The sequence below is a fragment of the Diadema antillarum genome, unplaced genomic scaffold (genome assembly GCF_040938485.1).
Source record: "Diadema antillarum isolate AM-2024a unplaced genomic scaffold, OU_Dant_1.0 scf00000011, whole genome shotgun sequence".
In the NCBI taxonomy this organism is placed as follows: Eukaryota; Metazoa; Echinodermata; class Echinoidea; order Diadematoida; family Diadematidae; genus Diadema; species Diadema antillarum.
This window is the reverse complement of record NW_027270900.1, coordinates 844,796-868,864: the sequence shown is the minus strand read 5'-3', so window position 1 is coordinate 868,864 and position 24,069 is coordinate 844,796. Positions and strand designations below refer to the sequence as shown.

At 36.9% G+C, this 24,069-nt stretch overlaps 1 protein-coding gene across 1 annotated transcript; it reads right to left on the bottom strand.

The window, feature by feature from the left end:
• Positions 1-8,929: 8,929 nt before the first annotated feature.
• LOC139720530 (serine protease inhibitor dipetalogastin-like) lies at positions 8,930-19,489 on the bottom strand. Its single transcript, XM_071631886.1, has 8 exons — positions 19,426-19,489; positions 16,675-16,887; positions 16,040-16,147; positions 14,451-14,807; positions 13,533-13,691; positions 10,949-11,098; positions 9,819-10,007; positions 8,930-8,976 (listed from the first exon to the last, which is right to left on the bottom strand). The coding sequence occupies exons 1-8, from the start codon at positions 19,487-19,489 to the stop codon at positions 8,930-8,932; spliced, it is 1,287 nt and encodes a 428-aa protein (XP_071487987.1).
• Between the last annotated feature and the right edge of the window lie 4,580 nt (positions 19,490-24,069).

Genomic DNA, 24,069 nt, shown 5'->3' with positions numbered 1-24,069 from the left:
CTCTTGGGCTGGCAATATGGATTGGTCAGAAGTAACGAACATAGACCCTACATAGGCCTACTTGTAAGTAGCACACGTACGTGCAAACGTGTATAAGTGCTCCGTATCGCACGGATGTACAGTACGGTCGATAAATAGTAAACACTGTAGAATACTAATAGATATGTACAAAATCAGTGCTGGCAGAACCAGGGGTGCGAATTGTTTTTGCCGACGATTTTTTTTTTGTGTGTGTGTGTGTGTGTGTGTGTGTTGTGTGTCCCTGGTGCCAAATATTAAAAAAAAAAATAGAAAAGAATAATTATTCAGCGTCCGGCGTTGAGGTCGCTCGCAGACTGATTTTTTTTTTTTTTTTTTAAGGATCTGAAGGGGGGTGCGTTCGCACCCAACGCACCCCCCCTGGTGACGCCCATGTCGGATGATAGACCCCGTCAAAGAGTAAATTGCGGATATCGTATACCATTGTCAAATCCACTTTTTGTTCTGTACACAGTTTCACTGGACTCTTATGAACCACTTAAGCATTACCAAATCATGGAGTATAAGAATAATCTTATGTTATTTCCTTGAAACGGCTGCATTTGTATAAGCGGGAACAGTTTGGCATCATACATGACTAAATGCATGTATTATACAAGGTTTCAGGACACTTTGAACCGTGTCCCCCCCCCCTCCCCCCCCAAAAAAAACACAAAACAAAACAAAGCAAAACAACAACAACGAGTGAAATGTTGTATACCCTAGGCCCATTAGTGTATGATCTTTGTCCTGTGAATACATTGCCCATATTTTTCAACGAATAAGCATCTGGATGCAACGTAGGTATATATAAAATGATTTTTTTTAAGGAAAATACATTTAACCACTTCAGAAATAACTATGGAACAAATAGCATAATATTGACACGTTCCCTTATTCCTAAATGACGTGACAGAAAACTTTCCTCACCGATATCATTCTGTCGTTATTCAAGTACAAGACATTGATGATTATATACCTAGTTCGATTAAAAGTATACATGGAGTCATTGCTAACGTATCTAATGAATAGCATGCTTCAGAATACATCATTGTCATTTATTCTATGACGCTAATAATAGAGTAATTGTTCCGCCATACTGCCTGGCAGGTTGTAGTCCTCCTACGACGTTTGTTCAGCAAATAAGGCACAAAATGAAATTTTGCGAATTTTACACGCTGTTGCCAAAGTATCTAATCTTCTTTACCACTATTCTCAGACATAAGGTATGCTGATGCTGTATGAATTAGAAACGGAAGCTTCACAAATATTCACCATCTAACAAGGTAAAAGCGAAGTGATGTCTTGCCCACTTATCGAATTTGTGATTACACTGATTTTCAAATGTAAGCTCATTGACTTTTTGACTGTTGACGGAGTCGGAGTTCACCAATATCAACACTTGACAGCCATCTTTAGATGTTCTGGGGAGTGAATTTGGTGGTCATATAGCTCAAAAGTGTGGAAAGTTATTAAAAGAACACCACAATACTATGTCGACAGTGCTTACAAGGTGAGATACAAAGAAAGAGCACGAAATGACATTGTAGAATTTGACAATGACCTACAATATTTGACCTTGAACGCTGGCACCCACAAGGTGGTAGAAGTAACTTCATCCAATCATACATACATATATGCAAAGTTTCATTTGGATACCTCAAACAGTACTTAAAGGGGAATGAAACCCAAATGTACCCGTGGGTTGGAGCAATATCATATGAACACATAAGTGAACATGGAAAATCGTATGATCCAGTGGAAGTTATGCATTTTTTAAAGTTTCAGTGTCACTTTCATGTATGGAAACGTATAATGACGAAAATATCAAGGGAATTCCATAAAATCTGATTCTAAATGAAAAGTACAAATTGCCTCCACTTATTTGTCGTTGCCATAATGTTAAGGGTAATATTACCCCCACCCCCTTCTGGAAGAAGTAAATCAAGTGCTCCTTTTGTAATGCTAGAAACGTGAAACTATGCCTATTTTCTTTACATTTCTTTATATAATTTTCCATGGTTGACGTCAAAGATGTAGCTTTCTCATCTCGTAATGGCGGCACTGAAACTCTAAATATATGTGTATATATAGCTCTTCAACGGATTTTCCGATATTCCTCAATTTGTGACGATGTGTTCAACTGCTAAAGTAATCTCCTTGCATTAACTTGTCCACTTGTACTTTTCGTTTCATTTCCCTTCGTGATACAACGTTGACATAATCGATAACAGACTGATGTACGAACGGAGGGACAAGCTGAACAACATCATTTCTCTGGTGACAATTCCTTGTAAAAGTATACACCATGAAAACTTTAGGCTGGTAAACTATATCAAGACAATTATTGAACAATATTGTTAATGAAATGCCGTAGGTTTTTCTTCGTGATAGTTGCTTGTTCAGATCAAGGCTTGCAATGTACTGCTGAAGTATGCATCGGGTGTTTCTGCCTTGTCTGGGATACTGAAAGCCACAGAGCACAGCAGGTCGGAAACATTGTAGCGAAGGAAGACACGATTGTATACAGGAATTCGGGCAGATTTCACAACCATCCAGCCAAATACATGTAGTGCGCAGCATTCACAGTGAAGATTGTGGGATTTAGTCCTGCCAGGTTCTGAAAGAGATTTTGGCATGAATAAATAATGACTGAATAAAATTTCGAAGGAAATAGGTCGTTTACACTATAGGCGGTTTTGTTGCTTACATAAACTAACAGGTTGCAACTATGACCATTGACCAGAAATGGAAAATTAAATTGATTGCATAGATCTACTTCAGGTTTCTAACGTCTTTTGCTGAAATAATGAGAAATGGTTTTGAAATAGCTGCGATATCCAAAACAGAGCAATAATAATATAATATAGGACTCACTTTTTATCACGATCGCTGCGTTTTATTTTGTTTTTGGATGGCTCATCCATTTCAAAACCAATTTTCATCAAATAATCTTTAGAATTCCTCTTAGAATGGCATACTCTCTATTATTTCATAAGTAGGTTCTTGGTATATCACAAAAAGTTAAAAGCCCAAATCCTCACCTCCACCAATACTATACCATCCCTTTAAGCTTTGATATTGGTTTCTAAACAAATCTGGTCGGATAGATTTATTTCAGCTCTTTGTCATATAAGTAAAACATGATAATGTTGCAAAGAAATATTCCTCTTATATTTCTAGTCACAAAGCAGATGGAATTCCCGTCTCCCATAAAAAAATAAAAGTGCAGCACTTACTTTGTCACAGACATACAGCATGTCCTCTCCAGGCAGACGAGGAATTAGGAGACAGCATGCCGACATCACTAAGTTAGAGCTGAAAAAAAAAAGAATAAATGTGGAATAGCCTGAGTAAAGTCATGTTGAAAAGAAAAATGTGGCGAATTTGGACTGAGATGAAAATACAAACCTTTTATGTAAGCCTGCATACATTTATGACATAGGGCATATTCAAATATTCCCACATTTTTCCTGACCAACTCAAAGTCTTCATAACATAAAACAACAAAGTAAGACAACATCAAATTACATGCCAATTTAACATCAGTTTGCTGTATATTTTACACAGTTAGGAAAGGAGTAAGACTTATAGACCTCAGCCATTCAGCCGTTGCTGAGCTTGCCACAGATGATGGTCCGGGTGCTGGCCATGGCAATGGGTGTAATGATGCCCATTATGGTTGACACCTCTAATCCTGCTACCACACACACACAAAAGTGAAAATATAGCCCCCTCTACTTATTCATAACATTGATTTGATTTACTTTGATAATACTGGTTACAGAAAAGAAGATTACCCCCCCCCCAAAAAAAAATAAATAAATAAATAAAAAAAAATAATAATAATAATAATAAATAGAATAACATAAAATGAAATAAACAACATATAAATAAATAAATAAATAAATAAATAAAAAATGAAAAAAAAATGAAGATTCTTGCGGGGTAGAGATGCTGCCTGTGTGAGTTACAATCCATCATGGAGTTTTCAGGAAAAAGTCCAAAAAAAAAACTGAGAAGACGTAGAACGGAAAAGGCAAGAATGAATGATCGCAATGGTCCACTTAAGTAACATATCTCTCGATTATAGATGGTATCAAAAATTGCACTATAGTCTTATCAAATTTTCCGCAACCCACTAAACGGTGGCTACGTTATAGTAACTGATAAAACTGCGTTCATGTGTAATAATACGCTTTAATATAATATACTTCACGGATATCACATGCTGAAAATCTAGATGAATCAATAACCTGAAAATACATATACAAGTGTACATGTATTACGGATTAATCCATTAATGAAACTTACATATTCTGTTGAGGAATCACTCTGTCCTTCAGAATTGCATATCAGTTTACGTGATCAGGAGAATGCGCGCAAATTATTGTATCTTGCTTGAATACCTGAAAAGGAAAATCAAGTGTCATGAGTTCAAGGCCACTGTTCATGCGTGTGTAATAATTGTGCAGAAGAGCTAACTTATGTAAATGTGACTACATAACTCTCTCCATGGCAGCTTAATGTATAGTTCAATTTTTATGCACTGCCTTGCTGCATATACAGGGTGAACTTAAGTCTACCACTAACACTACCTGAATACAGAGAATTATCCCAGCATAAAGATAAGCGTGCAATGTTTGCCATTATAAGTTTAGTTAGTACACTAGTCTATTTATCCATAAGTTTATCAACAATTATTCATCAACTTCAGTTCCGTTCCTTTTATTCGTTATTAATCAAATGTGGTATGGCACGACGCGGTGTATTATCCTTGGGGATGTGTGTTTGTGTGTGTGTGGGGGGGGGGGGGGAGGAGGTGGCGTAAAGGTTATGTTAAGGATACACTTCCCATAGGAATATCCGATTCCACGTTTTCTTAACTATTTTGTTTTGTTGTTGATCGGTAAATATAAAGAATTACTTGAAATTTGTGATTATGTATGTGTTCACTGTATTGTGAGTATAAATTATGCTTGTATAATTGTGTATGTAGTGAAAATTGTATCATTTATAATGTGTACATGTACATGAATATATGTGAGTTTATGCATGTATGTAGATATTCCTATGTGCACGCCCATGTACCAACAAAAAGAATTTCCTAAATGAACAATAAATGAATCTGAAATCTGAAATCGGAATGCCATGACGTCTTTAGCAAGACATTTTATCGCTAAAGCTGCTCTAATTCCACAGAATGGTTACGAAACAAAACAAAATAGAACAGAAAACAGCACGCATAAAACTAGCCAGTTTTAACAGAACTCTAAAATGAACATTTTAATATTACTGCCTGCAAGCCTACATTATAAGACATGGCTATACAATAAAAAACATAACAGATACAAGAAATTTGATGAAGGGTAATATCGAGAGTAAGGCCTTGGTCGAGAACATTGTGGATATTTCAAATCATGCTTTACGATGATGTTTTAACTCACCATTTTCCACGTGGTAGGAATCTGCGGGGTCTTGATATTATGAAGTGGACAAAATAATTTTGAAGTCAGAGTTGCAGTTTGCCGCTACGAAAAGCCTCAGAAGAGCTGATCTGCTATGGAAATGGAATTTGCGCTAGATGCTCAGCTCAAACACGCATGAACGAGCTGTACAATGAGCCATCTGGGAGTCAACTTATGTGCATATAAGTTTGCACGACTCAACAATTCATTGAATTCATAAATCATGTTCAAGAAAAGAATGAACATGCCCACACCAGGTGACCAAACTACTGGGTCCGTGAATTGACACTCTAGGAAACATCCATGTCATTATTTTGCATCGAATGTATTCTATGGATTAACAGGCGTTTAAAAAAAAGATTCCACTTTTGATTCCTAATAATTCAGTAACTATCAGATAACACTATCATTGATATGGGAGATAGTTGTATAGTGTACAATTTCGTTGGAGGTGGTTTAAAACACAAATCAGTTTCATGAAATCCATGATCAATTTCACAGTTAGGTTACAGATTTTGCTCTATTTCCAACCCTCTGTACAAAATTTTCACTTTGCACAGGGGTCAATGGGTGTGTATGGGAGTATGTGGTTAACACCCTGACATTGGTGTTGAACAATAGCCAGGGTTTTAATGCTTTATTATTTATTCATGAGAAATTCCACTATCACAGCTAGTCTTTATTCATTCTAAAATGTGATGTTTGCAAGCACACGGAAACATGTGCTTACATTTTTCATGTGCATGCATTTTACCCTTAGGCTTTACCGTGCATGAATCCATGAAAAAAAAAGGGGGAAACAATCAACCCTTACAAATAAATCGTGTAGTTTGCACCCTTATATATCCGCGAGTTTGCTCTCTAAATGATTTTAGTTTATCATTTCCTTTACGTTCACTTAATAAAATATGCATACATAAAATGTGACAATGGTATGAATAAAATGACAATGTGACAAACAAACAAACAAAGCAAACAAACAGCAAAAGATATCAAGTGAAGGGGTGAGTGAGAAGGCAATTGGCCTTATTTAAAACTAATCCCGGAAAAGTAAATACATTGTACATACAGAGAAAAACATTGGCACACACACACACACAAACACACACACACTCACACATACACACACATGCATACACAGACAAAAACATGGACCAGCGCATATTAGCAATACACAAGATGTCATTTTCACAAACACACCCTATCTTGCTAGTCTCTTAGAAATTCGTAAAATGATATTGGTAACTTCCAGAAAACCTTTCAAGTAAAATACGTTTCAAAGCTTCCTTAAAACTTTGTACCGTTTTCGTACATTTCACATCAGAGTGGATGGAATTCCAGATTTGAGGGCCTTGAAAAAATATTGACTTTTTTTTTCTGTCCCGAGATCGAGTCGCAACGAAAATCTTTAGCGTGTAGTAGGGTTTGATTCCATCATCGCACAGTAAGCATGCAGGGAATGCTGTGACATATTCCATTTCGATTGGTCAATACCAGACGAGCAGTCAAGTATTCTTCGTTAGCTTGTTCGCAGACCCTTTCATCAAAGACTCAACTTCATTTAAAGATGTTCCGATTAATGATTATGAAATTATGGGAGAACATCAAGTTTTATGATGTCTTAAAAAAAACATGTACATAGTAGCACCACGACGGTATGCAATATTGTATTCAAGTGTCAATCAACATCATATGGGTCTTTCTTTGAGACTTGTTATGGGCTCAATATTGCACCTTAGCAAGAATGAACCACAAACAGGAAGATATGTCTTTGTAATGGTAATTACGTTTCGACATCCCAACCAATAAGAGATAGGTTAGGTGAATGTTAAAGACACGGGGATACACGAATAGAAATTGCTCAAAAAAAAAAAAAGAAATAAAACGAACATTATTCTAATAGGCATGCCTGCGCAGTAATCTGATGTTTCTATTGATAGAGAATTCTATTTGAAGATTCATATCAGTTTGCTTTGTCAGAATCATGAGGAAAAGTGATAAAATAAACCGGCTATCCAGGGTACAGTTTAAACAGTTTCACATGAAACAGCTCTGATTAACACTTTTGCACAATGATATTTCTGTTCAGAATTGACTTTTGTTTTATATGTTTTTATCTTAAAGTATAGGATTTCATTTGAAGCAAAATATAGCCAAAATTATGTAAACGTCCAAAATGAATCTTCAGATTGCTCAGTGAGACGGCGGCATCGAATCCCGATCAGCGAAGGCACAAATGCACCTGTGGAATTGTTTTGTACAGCAATAGAAATCTGACGACTATTTGAATAATTACATCCAGTTGGAACTTCATCTGTTAAACCTCCTAGGTTATGTGTACAATGTGATTTGTCAATACCAGACAAGCAATCAGGTATTCTACTTTTGTTTTTTTAGTAGACCCCTTTCATCATGGACTCAACTTAATTTGAAAATATACTCTCGATGAATGATTATAGAATATGAAAGAAATTTAAGTTTCCTGATATCAAAAAATATATGTTCATAATATCAGCACAAGGATATGTAATATTGCATTTTAGTGCCGAGCAACACCATAGGATGGCCTTTGTTTTGAGACTAGTTTGGGGCGTAATATTGCACCGTCAATGACCGTGGCAAGATCGAACCCAAAATGAACCATATAAGAAGCAAAGTTCCACCATTTTCTCAAATCGTGTAGTTTGCACCCATTTTCGCGACTTCGAACTCTTCTAGCTCCCTTATTGAACCTTTTTTTCTTAGTGTGTATATGGAACTTTGCAAAAAAAAAAAAAACAAGAAAAAAGTGTACAGATTCCCCACTAAAACGGACAAAAGCAAGCAAAATAAGACATTCTTTGTGACAAATGTAAACTAAGGTTGAAGGAGTTAGCTTGTTCAATAATTGCTTTACCTTCTTGTACAAGTAAAGAAAGATTATGATCGCTTGAAACCATCCCAATATTTTCAGTTACTGCTTAATTATTGTCGCCGCTTTCCATATAGGGCCTACTTCGAAAGAATAGTATGTCAATATATTGTTTAAAACTTTTATCTGTTGATAACACGACTCTCTTATTGCAATATATCAAAAGAAAAACAGGCAAACTGCAACTACATGATCTCACTTGACTGTCGTAACAGGAAAGATTTAACTTACACTATCTATATACAGTACAGGCAGTACATGACCTTGTTTCAAATGTCAGTGAGTGTATAGGAGGGTCATTCTGAAAGCAATGCAAGGCACTATCAAGAATGAGTTACATTCAGTTCTTTATTTTTCTCCCGGAAATCATCCACACAAAAGAGTTCATTCCCTCTTTGGTTTTGCAATGTAAGCACTACGGACTAGAAGACGAATCCAAGTTGTCACTAGCACTTCCCGAGTCGAAAGCCTCTGAGAACGAAAAGTGAGCGCCGCTACTACTGAATGACTCAACTCTACCTGTCGCGTTCGCTCACGGAAAGCCCATAAAAGCGCTCTTGGCACCGTAGGCGGTGTAATCTGCAAGGCAAGCGAAATGTTGCGTTATAGATTTTATTGAGTGAAACATAAACCTCAACAATGTAATGTACATATTGGAATTGATCCAACGTTTTTAAAGCGAAATCAAAACGGTGGTTACAGCCGGATGCTTAATTTAAGTACCGTAAGTGGCGAGGCAACTAACTCAATTTTGTTGATTTCGTATATCTAAGGTCGTGCAGAGTTCGCTATGAGCTCTGAATGTTAGGAAATGCATAAGATTCATTAAGCTGTATAGGACCAAAATACATACTCTCAACTATTTACATTATAGAAATAAGTTTTTAAACATAATTATTTATCTTGACATGGGTGTTTCAGTTCCCGCGAGGGGCACGCATCCTGCGTCTCCTCGGCAAATGAGAAGTTAATGTCAGCAGTTCCTATTAACATTTGCGAATCGATTATTCAGAGCGACTGTAAGAAAAAAAAAATAATGTACCTCAACAGGATACAATCAACAACATTGATTTGTTACATTTCTAGCTTGACAGGACTTGGCTCGTATATCTGAATGTAGCAGAATTTCCTTATATTACAATTCACTGCGCATGTTCTCAAAACACTAACAACAGTTTATAAAAGCACGTTTGTTTGTTTGTTTTTTCAAGAGTTTATTCTACAGTATACAATTGCACATTTTCGTGATAATGTTGAAAATACAGAAAGAATATGAAATTGGTGTGACAATAAACACGTATCCCATTTAATGAAGTACCTCCAATTATGATCGATGACCATTTTTGATTGAGCTAGCAAAAATTCACATGAAATGGCATAGGTTATATCTGTAAATGATACTAAATGAAAAATTCCCTTACATCTCCTTCGTCCTACGGGCACAGCGTTCCCGATGTTCCGCGTGGTCCCGGGGCAGTGCCCGCGGAATGCAAGTGTAATGGTTGGGTCCTTACAGTGGGCCAGTTGAAGAAGACACGGATTCCAATAAGTCTCCCCATCAGTCCCACACACAGGGTCTTCGAAACTGTCGCAGATTCTGGCACACGGATCTGCGAGAAAGGGAGTTCAAGTCATCAAATTAAGTTAAAAGAAAAGTGATATTCGATTTTAAACTTGAAGAAGAAATGGAATTTCAATGAACAATCAGATCAGGAAAAGCTTAATTTACATCGGCCAGAAATTAAGACTGCATTATGGATTCAAAGATTTTTGTTTTGTTTTCACGAAAGATTGACATCTATACTAGTATGTCCCGCGCGACGCATACATATGTAATATCAAGAAGCGTAACCAAAACCTTTTGCAGTATAATCAAAGATATCGTCAGTATCAAATAATCGTTTGCGGGCTAAGAACTAAAAATCACAGCCATTCGATTAAATCGATATAAAGATCATTAAACTCTCTTTTATTATGACGACTCACATACGTTATGACGGGGTGGTTTCTTGTTCGATAAGAATAACTTCACTTTTTATTGCTCTAAAGTTAATTTCCTCCATTAGGAATGACTACTCGTTTTGGATGAATTCCCAATTCTAAGGAGCTACTTACATAAAAACAAAAGCATGCCTCTCATGATTGTACCTGGTTACTGAAACCCAAATATCGGTATGCCTAATCGTAAGTTATTTTGCTTTCTGAAAAGAGATGGTTCTATAACGATTTTTTTCCATTAACTCCATTGATTTGAACAATTAGTTCCCTAATATAAGCATATTTTTGTTGTTGTTGCAATACATTGTACGTTTTGTTTTCTTTGAATCTGTATCGACAACAAACGTGTTATAATATTAGAAATAAGATTTCATTTGAATTTGACTTTGACTTTGAATAAGTTTCCATGTCCTTATGATCATAAGTTCCAATAACGTTTCCTCCCGTCAACTGAGAAATAACAATTCCTTCTTTTTAATACACAGATCACGTCACAAAATACATTGTATAAAGATAGTGATAAGCCACAACCATGAGTGACGTCACGACATACCAACGGTGCCCGGAACGCACGGTCCTGCGTATCGCAGCCTGAGGGTGGGGTCCTTGCACGCTGCTACCCCGTACTCGCAAAGAGACGAGTACGTCACCCCGTCACTTCCGCAGTGGGGGTCTTTTGCTGGTTGGCACAGGTTTGGACACCCTGTACGCATGAAAAAAAAACCCAGACAAACGTAAGACAGAATACGTGAGGTTATGATACACTGCACTGACATTAAAGATCTTCCAAACATCTGACCCTTCTTTCACCGACATGGCAAATCTGTTTGGACAGTATACAATAATGGTATACGATTCCAATACACTAAATCAATTTAAATGGATATTGCTCGTTATCTGAACATGGTTTTGTGTGTAAAAAAATAACTGTCTGACCTCCATTTTCGACTAATTTGATGTGAAAACTCAAAGAACTCATGGCTAGGATCCCTTAATAGTGAATATAAAGATACCTTCTATAGTTATGAATCGAATTTCCCATGTTCTGTACGAAATGACTTTTACATAATAAATATCACACTTTTGACATCTTGGACAATTCATTACGCATGTTAAGAAGTACGTCATTCCACTTTAATATCTAATTTGATAACCAGATATCAATCTCATATTTCTCTGTGAGATTGTTACCAAGTTTGTCTTTACTAAAAAAAAATAATGGGAAAAGCATGTGTTAATATTCACTCATGCTGACTATCTTTGCGGCAATGCGCATCTCCGTATGGTTATCTAAAACATGTACAGATAATAATGAAGATAATAGTAATTTCAATTAAAACAATAATTATCATTGTAATAATTGCTTGCCTTTTTTTTTTGATTGTGCAGATTCTCAAGGACAAATTTCACGGCTTGAAAGAATGACTAAAACATCTCTTAGTAAAACCAGCACCTGCATGAGCAAGCTGATGAGTGTAGAATTGAACATCCAACAACTAGGCTTTACTTTTACCGGAATAATTGATTTTGAAGTGAAGGAAAAGGACGTGGGGACAAATTCGAACAAAATGATAATAGAAATGTGATCTTTATGCACCAGAGCTTGTTAAACTGGACAGTCGTGAGACTCTAAATTGGAAATAACCTTAGTGTCATTCAATTTCGAATTTAGATGAAATTTAGTTCTAGTCCAATCATCGAAATAAACACTATGAATAGAATATGAATAGAGGTTTAGTATGATCAAAACGAACTATGTTTAGGACCAAAATGAACGAAAAATCGTATGATTTATTGCTATATAGATGTATGCAGAAAAGAGAGTGATGGGAAGAGTCCAAGATGACTGCAATCTTGGATGGGAACATTCAAGAAACAAAAAGGAATATGTACATACTGATATTTTTATTTCTATGACAAGCTCAGACACACGCAATCGGCTACGCCTTAATGCAACACAGCAAGGTTACGCGGAGCAAAATATTTTCTGAGGAAGAGGTTGGGATGGGGTGGGGGATAGAGTATGATAGATGGGGAGAGTGAAGGGGGATACACCGCCTCTATTTGAGTGTGGCCCACACTATGACGAAAATGTAAAGGAGCAATTCAAGATCTCACTAACACACCGCATTGACGTCGCCATGACGATGTTGGCACATCACGCACACGTGCTTATGAACTTGAATTCCCTTTTCATTATTGTTATCAAATTTTATTCTTTTCGCTCCGAGGAGAGTATCTGGAATATTCTGTATCGAAGTGCGTGAAAGACTTGTCCCCTGAGAGGGATCGTCCATCCGATTGAAAATGTCAATATCAGCAAGCCACGCCTGCAAAGTCTCGAGCGTGACTTTACGAAGTGTTAAGGAGACAGTCATGCCTGCGACAGTGTTTAGCTCCCTTGGGTATCCGTAGTCTGACCCCGCCTCCCTGGGACACCTTTCATAGACAAGGTAACAAGTTATGAAAGTTGTGATAATTGCAATTGCAAAAGCAAGAATTCAACTGCTTACAGGTTATTGGTTGTTGCCTAACTGCAAAATGATAATCGCAACCTTTGTTTGTAGAATTTGTTGATATTTTTCATGCCCTTGGAGAATGTCTCATGTGGACTGCGAGTTTTGATATAAGTCTTGACGACTTTTTTCTGCCCTTCAGACTGTGCTAGATTAATGTGTATAAAATGCTGACTAAATGTTAAAAGCAAGCGTCAATATAGGGAGACTTCATTTCAAGTTGAACTATCTGAGGAAACTTAAAGTGAAAGTGGGAGTAATAGCACAGTTATCTGATTATCATTCTCACCGTTTGAACATGAAAAAGGTAATGAAAATGTATCCATCGCATAGGCTATCACTATGAAACCATTCCTCTTCTGAATTCTGAAACCTAACTTTTGCTCGATAAGTGAGCTTAACTAGTTGTTTTCAGAGCTTACAGGTAGCTCAAATTCAGTTCTCGCACACAATTCGCCAACTAACTTTTTATAGAAAGCGAAACAACCGAGCAATCTTCTTGTAACTCTGTAGGAAGTTGCTGTCGATTGCATTTCTTTTCACATTTTCCTCCCGAGAGTGGGTGACTGTAGAAATTCTACAGTCGTCTCAGTTCGATTTTTGTGGCTCTTGCTTACTCACTGATTGGTGCGTGGGGACAGGCTCCGGAGTAGGCAACAGACAGCGAGTGGATTTGCGAGATGCAGCGATGTCGTCGGAGTTCGCATTCACTTCTGTACGTCATGTTCGTCGAACTGCAGACGGGGTCGTAGACGGAATCGCACTGCATTCGGCATCGTCCTGGCAGAAAAAAAAAATTATCAAGCAAGCCACGTTTGATGTGTGTTTGGCTTATCACGCCTGAGGGAGAAAGCAAGGAGGTGAATGAAAACGGCTGGTAGAATACCAGCATCTTAAACTCAAACAATAGCAGGTCTCTATCACTCAAAAGTACATTCTGCTTTTCCTGTTAATGGTGACTCAATAAACCTAAAATAAAACACAGCTTCAGCCTTTTCATCAAATGCTGTCTAATCCTCTCATTTCCATTATGAAAGAAACAGCGCAAGGTAGACGTAGATGTAGGTCCAAAAAAAGATCCCTGCCAACTACACACCAACAGACAAACGCACACACACACACACACAAACAAACAAACAAAAATGTTGATATGTAGTGTCATCGAGGAAGGAAAAGGAGTATTCTAGTAACAGTTAATAATGAAGCTGAAAATTCTTTCATGATTTATGTTCAACCGTTGGACCTTTTCGACCCTTTTTAGCCATCGATACTAGGCTTGATTAATTACTTCAATTGCAAATCACTAAAGTTTACAATTCCATTTATTTTGAAAGAATGAGTCTTTAGATATTGTGCATTGTGACATTGTGATTTTTAATTACTGACTTCTCGCTGACATCCATAATTCATTCAGAACTGTTAATATTAAGATAACGCCTTATGTATATCTGAAAAAATGGTGGATACCTCTCGGATGAATAAGAAAAAAAAAAGGAGAAAAACTCAAACTTAATCAATTTATGTGGCCACGGAGATTACCAGTCAGAGCTGCGGCACATTCACCGTTGTATGAGACAGCCACTGATTTATCATTGTGTCGACATGCGTCCTTCTGCATCTCACACTCCGACGAGTAAGTTCGCTCCCGCCCGAAGCCCTGGCGTCTACTCGTGGCGCACACCGGCTCGTACACCATCGGGCAGCTCTCGGGACACTGGCATGGCCCGACGTAGTTGACCATCAGCGTGCGATCACGTGTTCGACACCCTTCCATTCGCACGTGGCACCCCGAATCGTACGTGCGCCCATCCGTGCCGCAAACGCGCTTACCGCTGGCGCCGCATCGCTGAGGACACGGATAGGGCATCGCTCCTTCCGGTGGTAAGGTAACAGGATCTATTCAGGTCAGCAGAATGACAGCAAATTTTACAGAAAATCAGCTCTCAAGACGAAAAATTGAAAACCCGAATATAAAAATGACCCAAGTCCATTACAAAAAAAAATTGAAAAAAAAATAGACACTATTGAATAATTTCCTAATGTTTTTAGTTTTTTCAGTTGATGGAATGTATCTATACAAATTTAAATGTAAAACATTCATTTGACCGATTATCTACCTTTGATCGACTGTGTTAAGTGTCTCCAAAGACGATAGCCAAATTTGGACTTGGGTCGTTTATGTATTCAGGTATTAAATTATTTACTACTAATGCCACTGCTACTTCCACTAGCTTTTCAAGTACTGTTACTTGACTATTGCTGTCTCAAATACAACTAATTCGTCTACGAATTCTCTTCAGAATGCATGCAGTTCTCTCCCTGGCGGGTAAAACTATAGCAAAGCAAAGCAGGTGCATGAAGAGCTGTCCACACGTCCAAATGACATGGTATGGGTCATGTAATATTTATCGTAGTTTGAAATAAAACCGAGAATGCAAGTGATAATTTTCAGAGACAAATAATATCTTTTACCTAGAATCATGAAGTGTTGGGGGAAAGCAAGTCCAAAAAACAGCACGTAATTTGCTAACATGACGAAATCATGAACATACAGTTTGCAAATATGACTGAAAAACAGCAGCTGCACATCGAATTATCAATGCTGCCTTCGTAAGTCGCTTTTATCATTAATTTATGTAACAAAAATAAAAATATGTGGTTTTCTATTTTTCAGTCTGTACTTGATGCTCTATACAATTTGGTATCTAATGCTGTTTTCTTTTCAATCATGATGTGCAAGACTTATGATCGTAAATGATATCAAATTTTGTTGAGCTTGAAAGCTCTTTGTCAATGTAATTTGGGACGTTTTGAAATACAATGTTCGATCTTTTGTGCTCATTCCTCTCACGGAAATCTGATGAATTCAAAGCAAATCCACTTGAATAAATCATATACGGCAAATCGGCAAATACCTTATTATCTTGTGAGCATCAAGAATACAATAGTTGGTTAGAATCAGGGAGGTGAGAAGAACTCGCCTTCCTGGTTTTAATTGAAAGCAGTCGTATCATTACTAACTATTGATGCAACAGCATAACTTCAGATAAATCTGGTTTGATCGCAGAGTCCCATCAAAAGACAACGTCTGAATTGTCAGAGATTGTTTTCAAACAACAAACTGATACCATTGGGAAATCTCATCGGCACTGTGTTCCTGGCGGCTGGGGCAGCTGTGGTCCACATCTCAACTTCTTCGCTTGTCTCCTCACTGCTCTCTGGTACGGAAAAAGTTTCTGTGACAACAGATACGAATATAGTTTTCGGGATAACTCTTCGAAGTTGTGACACAGTGCCATGAAATATCAGAGATGACCGAGAAATTAAAGGTTACAAACAAAACCGTCTTGATATCCATATTATATGCTCCTTCTTCGTTCAATCATATGGAAGAATTTTCAGCAGATGCATCTCATGATTATATTTTTGATTCATTATCAAGTGGTTGGGGACTCATGACCGTAATATGACAGGCATAACAAGTGAGAAAGAAAAAGCAATAAGTTATTTGTTTCGAGTTCTTTCTGTTACCACCAGGAACTGGCATCAACTTTAAATGGTCTGGTGTAGATGACGATTTCAAATCCCATGTTGGTTCATCATGTACCTTTTGAAATACTCACGTCACAGGTGTACATTTTAATATTCCAGTGTCATCATTTTATATACGTTATACCATATACGCATATATGAAATTATTACTCACTAATCATCATACCGTTACAATGAACAGGTTCAAAGAAAATATCTGAAAACACGCAACCTTGAAAGTTTGGCCACTGTTGGCGCAGCCACGGCTGTTGCGTCAGTCTTGGCTGCAAACAGTTTCCAACATAAGCCAGTCTCGTGTGAAGTCCGGTGTTAGCACATTGGCCTCTCAGTAGCGAGCAATGACTGGGCCATGTTTGACCGTTTGAATCGCAGACGGGACCTCTCACTGTGTTTGGCGGACACCGGCGACGTATCTTCCTGCAACCTTTGAAATGATCGACGAATTACATGTCAAAACATCCATTGATGAAAAAAAAAATGAGGAAAAAAGTGACCACGCAAGGAAATAAAGATCATTTACAGGAATTTATAATTACGCTCTCAAAACACTTAAAAATTGTATAGCAAACATTAAAATGTCACTGACTCTGAAACAAATGTTTTATGTCAATCACAACTCATAACTTGTAAACACTTTTTGCGAAAGATATACATTTTTCTGTTTGAATTCATGTCGAAAAAGGGAAATTTAAAAGATTATAAGGTCCTGTAGGGCGATGGGAAACTATTTACATCATCTTATTCAATTTTCCAATATTCCAATCTCACAAGTGACATTTTATACTTTCTAGTTCTATTTTTATGATTATGATTATGTTTTTCTTTTTTTCTAGTTCACAAGATGGCTGGACAGCCCATATTCAGCTGCATAAGCTGGTCTTCCATAGGGTCGAGTTGTATGTACACTACTTGGGGCGGACCACTTCACAGGATATTTATACGCCCTACTCTTTGCGATGAACGAATAAAGCAGGATCATTTACTTTCGTCGGTTGGGATTTGAGGGTTTGATTTTGATGAAATCTCTGACTTTTTTTTCTGTGATTTCAGCCTCTTAAAAAAAATCTAACTTAAACATGACGCGGTATATTGTACTCAAGGGCACTTTAAAGGGGCCGAAAATACGTGATTAGTATGTACATCACTTTCATCCTGATGCCAATTTTGCAATTCACACTGCAAGTCGAAGAATATCTATTGCCACTTATAAGTTCATAAGTTGATGGAAACATTATAGTAATGATTTGACATGATGATTTGATATAATATGACGAGAAATAACCTTGAACTCAATAAAATCAAGGTCGAAGTAGATTCAAGGTTACCATGGTCACAGGTAGAGAAACAACAACATGATGTCATCATAACCAGAAAACAATGTACGTCCGTTTGTACCTCTTAGTCACTGCTGCCATTCCTGCCCCATCATGTTCAATGCCTCCCCTTTTTATTTACAAGGGCCGTTACCATGGAAATAACTTTAATAAACTTTTCCTTCTCGCTCGAAGCAGTTTGGGGGACTTGATACAGACAGCGTGACGCAAAGGATATACTCTCTAATCAAAACACGCAGAACCCTGCTGAAATTGAACATTGCTACTACCGCAGAGTTCCCTGTCTGCGGTCATCAGTCCTTTTATTCCCCTTCGATGGGACTTTATTATGTGTGTGTGTGTGTGTGTGTGTGTGTGTCTGTCTGTCTGTCTCTGTCATGTCTTTACATTATTCTCTCACTATCTTTGTAACAGATAAAAAAGACCCTACGATACCCTGTTATATGTCTCTATCCTGTTCCATTGTTTAAGTTCCTGATCACTTTACTAGCTTGACTATCAGAGTTTAAAACGGCCATCTAAAGCACGTTCAAAATCAATACGCCAGACTGTCTGGTGTTAACCAAGTTATCCTTCCAGCTGTCTTCAAACTTTGCAGCTCTAGACAATCATTGAATGACTTTAATAGTCACTCAGCCGAGTATGGTAATGCACGCCTAGAAAGAAGGAATTCCTTGATTCTTTTTTCCCACAAGTTATAGATAAAATACTAAGGCCCTCTCTTGGGTTTGTGGTTTGGTGTGAAAATTTCAAAGGAATAATGTAGGTGCTTTAAGCATCTCGATTGTGTAAATACAATTGCGGGCAGCTCAAATAAAGAACCCTTTAAAGGCACACTGTAGTGACACTTAATATTTATATCATGGACTGATATTTACGTTTAATTTCCACTTAAATATACTCCTTACCACTGACAGTTTCACCCCTAACACATTCACCTTTTACATTGTATTTCTCACATCTTACAGAAGACCAGATTTATAGCAACAAAAAATTGTCGTGAGCTTCTGCATACAAAAATACTTCAGTTTATTTTCAATTCTTAATTCTGTGGCTTTGCGTACAGTTAAAGCCATGACATCCAACGTAAAATTGATGAGCATCCCAGATCCATGTGTATTCAATATCATAACCTGAGATGAACTATTACACAGTTATAAGCGGAAAACAGCAGTCACACTTAGTCAAGTTTAAACAATTTGACAATATAATAACAATATCGTCAGAATTCCATGATTGGACGTTAAAAATACTTTCACAGGAGTTGAACTCGAACATCACATCACATTCAAGCATTGCAAAGAGACTCTGACGAGAGCCTGCTTGCACTTCATTACGTGGAACCTAAGAACACAATGTCCACTGTATCTACTGTCGACTGTTTACATCATTGTTTACCTTTCCAACTATACCATTTTATTAAACATAATATGCGCAATGAACCTTTTTTAATAAAAAGGAATACTGATGATGAAAACATCGAATGATGGTAACAACGATTTGGAGAGAGGATCATAGTTGGAAAAGCTTTTCACATTTGTGAAGATTATACAATGCGTAAATGTGTTATTTTAGGTGTAAGTTTGGATATCATTATATCTTTGCGGTAACCATGGTGATATACTTACCCAGCTGACTCAAACTAGGTGAGTAGACGGCAAACAGGCAGACGAAGAATAGAAGAACCTTCATAACGCTGGTGGACGGTCAAACCAGCTTTAAAACAAGGATAAAGAAAATATGGTGCCTTAGGTTCAGTTGATAAAAAACAAAACAAAACAAAACACAAATAACATTAGCATGTGAGATGATTACCAAATATATGTGTTGTTTCGTTATTAGTTTGTCATGCTGAGGGACGCCTGTTCCGATAAATGGTTCCTGTCGTAACATTTCATATACTTTACCACTATCGTCATTTGTTGGGGAATGGGGGGGGGGGAATAAACAATCATCACATTTCAATATATATTGCTGCATACTGTGAAAATCACTTTCTCTTTCTTTACTAATTAATCAAGATTCAGATAATTATCTCTTTTTAATCCAAGAAATAGAAATACCTGCAGTGTCCATTTAGGTGCATGCGTTTACATGCAATGCCTCATTACCTACTGTTGCTCAGATTGAAATTGGAAAAACTGCTATTAAAAAGTGTCTCTGAAATCACATAAATCATGGGGAGGTCGGGGGAGAGGTAAACATGTGAAGATGACTTTGAATAAAACGTCTGAAAATCGTTGGATAAAGTATTGCTCACCGAAAGATGATAACCGATTCCAAAGGGTTCCGTTTCAGTCGTCTAAAAGGTCACATTGGCACGACGTGAGTAGGAAGACCCAATAGTTTACAGTTAATCAAGGATGATGAATGTATGTGCAGGAGCGTGATTCAATGTCTCCAATAGCCCCGTCCACTGCGAAAGATGTTGGTTATTTACGATATTGCGTTCTCGGACACAAAATTGAGGTCGCGTGTCTTCTCGAGCCAGAAACGCGATGCAATCTTACTCAGACTTCCGCATCTCCGATCATGTTCATCTATAGGATGCTGACGCTTCTAGTTTGTATGACTTTGCTCAGATGGTTTGAGTAGACAGAGGGAAATGTATATGAAAGAAGACACTGGTACATGTTGGAGGAAAAAAGTAATGGTGAAGAAAGAAATAGTTCAATTATAGTCATTCACTCTCAAAAGTATATCAAGGAGATGAGCGGGACATGCAACTGGGACAGAAAAAGAGAAAAAATAACCTCACATGCACAATTTCGTTTAAATGTGAGAGAAATATGTACTGAAGAAACAGAATGCATTCCGTTAATACAATACGTAATGCAATTTAATTTTGTTGATAATGGTTACACTGATATATTCATTATTCCTTGAACTAGTGTAAAAATAATAGAAATCGGTGGAACCTTTACGTTTTCTCCATTCTTAAAGAAAAATCTTTCGAGAGAACAGAAGTGCCCAAAAGATTGACTTAAGCATTCGAACTAAAGTTTCCATCACTAAATTATCTGAACAATAGGATATGACTATATCAAAGGGTGATTAAGTATATCTTTGTGCTATTAAATCCTATGAATTTGCATATTAGTAATATTAATGATGATGATGATGGTAATAACATATATATATGTATATATATATATATATATATATATATATATATATATATATAAGAATAACGAGGAAAAGTAATAGATTCATACGGTTGCAGAAAAAAAAATAAAGATGTGGAAATATAACATGCAAGAATATATAAGAATAATATCAAGGTTTAAAGATAAATTTGTATTTCATTGGGTGAAGACCCTGAGTACAGAGGAAGATGGTCAAATTGACAGGTTGATAGGTAGATAGAAAGATACAGAGAGAAAGAGATAAAGAGTGAGGGGAATAGTGTGTGTGTGTGAGTGAGTGTGTGTGTGTGTGTGTGTGTGTGTGTGTGTGTGTGTGCGTGTGTGTGTGGGCTTAGAGACCATCACGATATAATGTCAGATATTGGACATATAGATATATCGCGATATCAAACGCACGGGGTGGGGGTGGAGACATAATCACTCATATTCACGGCAGACGGGAAATGTCCGTCAGCTCTTGTCCCGCCATGTCGTTGGGGGAGCGTCCCCCGTGTCCATCGGTTAAAGTCACAGACCATGACGTTAGCTCAGTGTAGCCACTCTCTGGAGGCTGAGGAGGAAGTTCTCTCCCATGGGTGACTGGATGACGAATATCATCCCTCTTCTCCCCATAAGGCCACACCTTAACAACTTGTTTTCATCAAAAGATACATATGACAGTAAGTACACTCAGCATTAAAAAAGAAGAAAGAAACACTTTTTCAAGTTTATATTTCTCATAGAATATTTTGTTACAAGTTAATGTATTACATACAATATGAAAGGTAATTTAATTTGCTATCAATCTGGTAGGTCAACAAAAAGGGATACCTTACGCATGAGTGAACACCTTTGTTTTGATCTTCAAAGGCACAAAAGTAAAAATTGCAAAAATGAACAAGATAAGTCATTCATGCGCATGTGCTCTTCCATGTAACAATAAGAACAAAAGACGAATTTAACACAATAAAAAAATGACTTAAGTTGCAACAATAAATCTATGATCTCTATAATATCTATGAAGCCCAAAAGATCAATAAGATAAAAGATTAATATGGTTTATAATACATTGATTTTCATCAAAATCTTCTATGGAAATTATGAACTTAAAAAAGTGTTTACTTTTTTTTTTTTTTTTTTTTTTTTACTGAGTGTACATATACCACCCCGTGCATGTCCTATCAGAGTTATTTGGACCAACTTTCTAATGTTACTTTATTCTTCGGTTTGATAACAGCTTCAGTACTTGAACTTCTAATTGGTTTGGTACAAATCGATATTGCAGGTCATAATGTTGCAGAGTAACGCAAGATTGGCTTTTCATATCAAATCTGAGAGCATTTCGTATTAATCCATAAAATTAGCCACATTTAAACCATTTTCTTTCAGCACGTTATTATGGGATTTAGAAAGAGTTGTAGGTATATGTAGGTTGCATGTGTAGGCTGTATATTCCTTGAGACCATAAACGTATGAGTGTCAAGGCTTGCCTATATAGCTAAACCATGGATTGGAATTTCACTTCAGCTGTATAATATAAAGTTAAAGTGAACTTCCAATCCATGTTTAAGTTGACCAGAGAAAGTTAAAGGATGAACTTAAACTGAAAATTAATGTTTCATTGAAATCGGACGAAAAATCAAAGTTTATGGGATTTCAAAATGAGAGATCAATGGTGGCGGACACATACAGGCCTAATGAAAGGAGATGATATCATGGCCATCAATTATTCAGATATTTTGATCATAAAATCCAAAATGAGTCATTAAACCAATAATTCAGCCACTTGAGCCCCTTCTATGTACAATATCGTCATTGTAACAACTAAAATACATGTATGTTGAGGATATCAAATTTCTTCTCTTCGCGGAGCAAGGGTGGACATAACATAATCAGTATCATGCGAAGCTATGACATCATCTTTGGGTTATCTTTATGACTGTAGCTATGTCACTGTTTGGGGGGAAAAAAGTGTCAGCCTTAATTTCACTTATTTTCTCAACTTCGTTGATGACAATTTTTATCTTTTTTTAAACTGATCGGTTGATTTAACTAATGGAAAGGTGAACTTTTGTCACCCGTATTCCGTGGAACCCTCGTCTCGTGTTTTAAAGCTACAGATTTAGCGATGTAACGTAGTAAAAGACACTTCCTGATTAGAATCAGAATAAAAAAGGTAAGGCAAACCTTGAAACAATCTTTCTATGCAAGACCTTACAGTATTGTCATTATTCAATTTATGTTTGTGTGTAATATTGTAATAAGCGCTTTATAAATGATATGTATTATATGTATTACTTATGTGTTGTGTGTGTGACATTTCATTTGCTTTGAAACGCCTACTTAAAAACATGAAATCAGAATATATAGTGAAAACTAGGCACCCTAGCAGCTTGCCTAGTTTAAGGTTTAACACTGTTCAAGTCATATATAACTACAAAGTCTCTCTCACTTTCTATCTCTTTCTTTATATATATATATATATATATATATATATATATATATATATGGAGAGAGGGGGGTGCATGCAACAGTCTTCTTTCTATTCGTTTAAATATGTGTCCTTATGTGTGTGTGTGTGTGTGTGTGTGTGTGTGTGTTTGTGTGTGATGGGCAAATATAATTGCATTGTGAAATCCATGAACAGCGTGTAGTGCACTCAACTATAAACGAGCTCTTTGACAAAAAGCTCTAGGTAAACAAGACAGTCATTCTGATTGTGATAAATATGCTCTGTTGTTGTTCTGTATTCATGCAAATGAAGTTCTCTTTGCTATAACAGTGTGGATACCCTCTTTTACGGGCCGCATTATTCGAATGGGTTTGCAGTTTCAGCTGAACAATGAAAATAGTAACAAAGATTTGAGCTGCATCCCGCCATTAGTAATGCTTAAGGGCATCGGATACAAGTAGTTGGCAAAAATTTCTCACTTGTTTTTGAACACCAGCAAGAGGGATCTCTCCTTAAGAGTGAGCATTATGGTTACTGTTAGTTTCCTTGCAGCACAGAATGGCTGAAAATCATTCGTAAAAGAGAACGTCATTTTGCACTGGTATAGAGGTCACACAATTATATTTCACATGTGGAGCTCTTGAATTATATTCTAGATAGACATTGTCGTTGGTTTAATGTTCTTGACTGCATGT

Excerpts from the sequence above, each read along its gene's own strand:
- LOC139720530 (XM_071631886.1), bottom strand. The coding sequence starts at position 19,489 with ATGAAGGTTCTTCTATTCTTCGTCTGCCTGTTTGCCGTCTACTCACCT. Across the intron at positions 16,888-19,425 it reads ACCTAGTTTGAGTCAGCTGG|GTTGCAGGAAGATACGTCGC; the intron begins GTAAGTATATCA and ends ATCATTTCAAAG. Across the intron at positions 13,692-14,450 it reads ATGTGCCGCAGCTCTGACTG|GACGATGCCGAATGCAGTGC; the intron begins GTAATCTCCGTG and ends TTTTTCTGCCAG.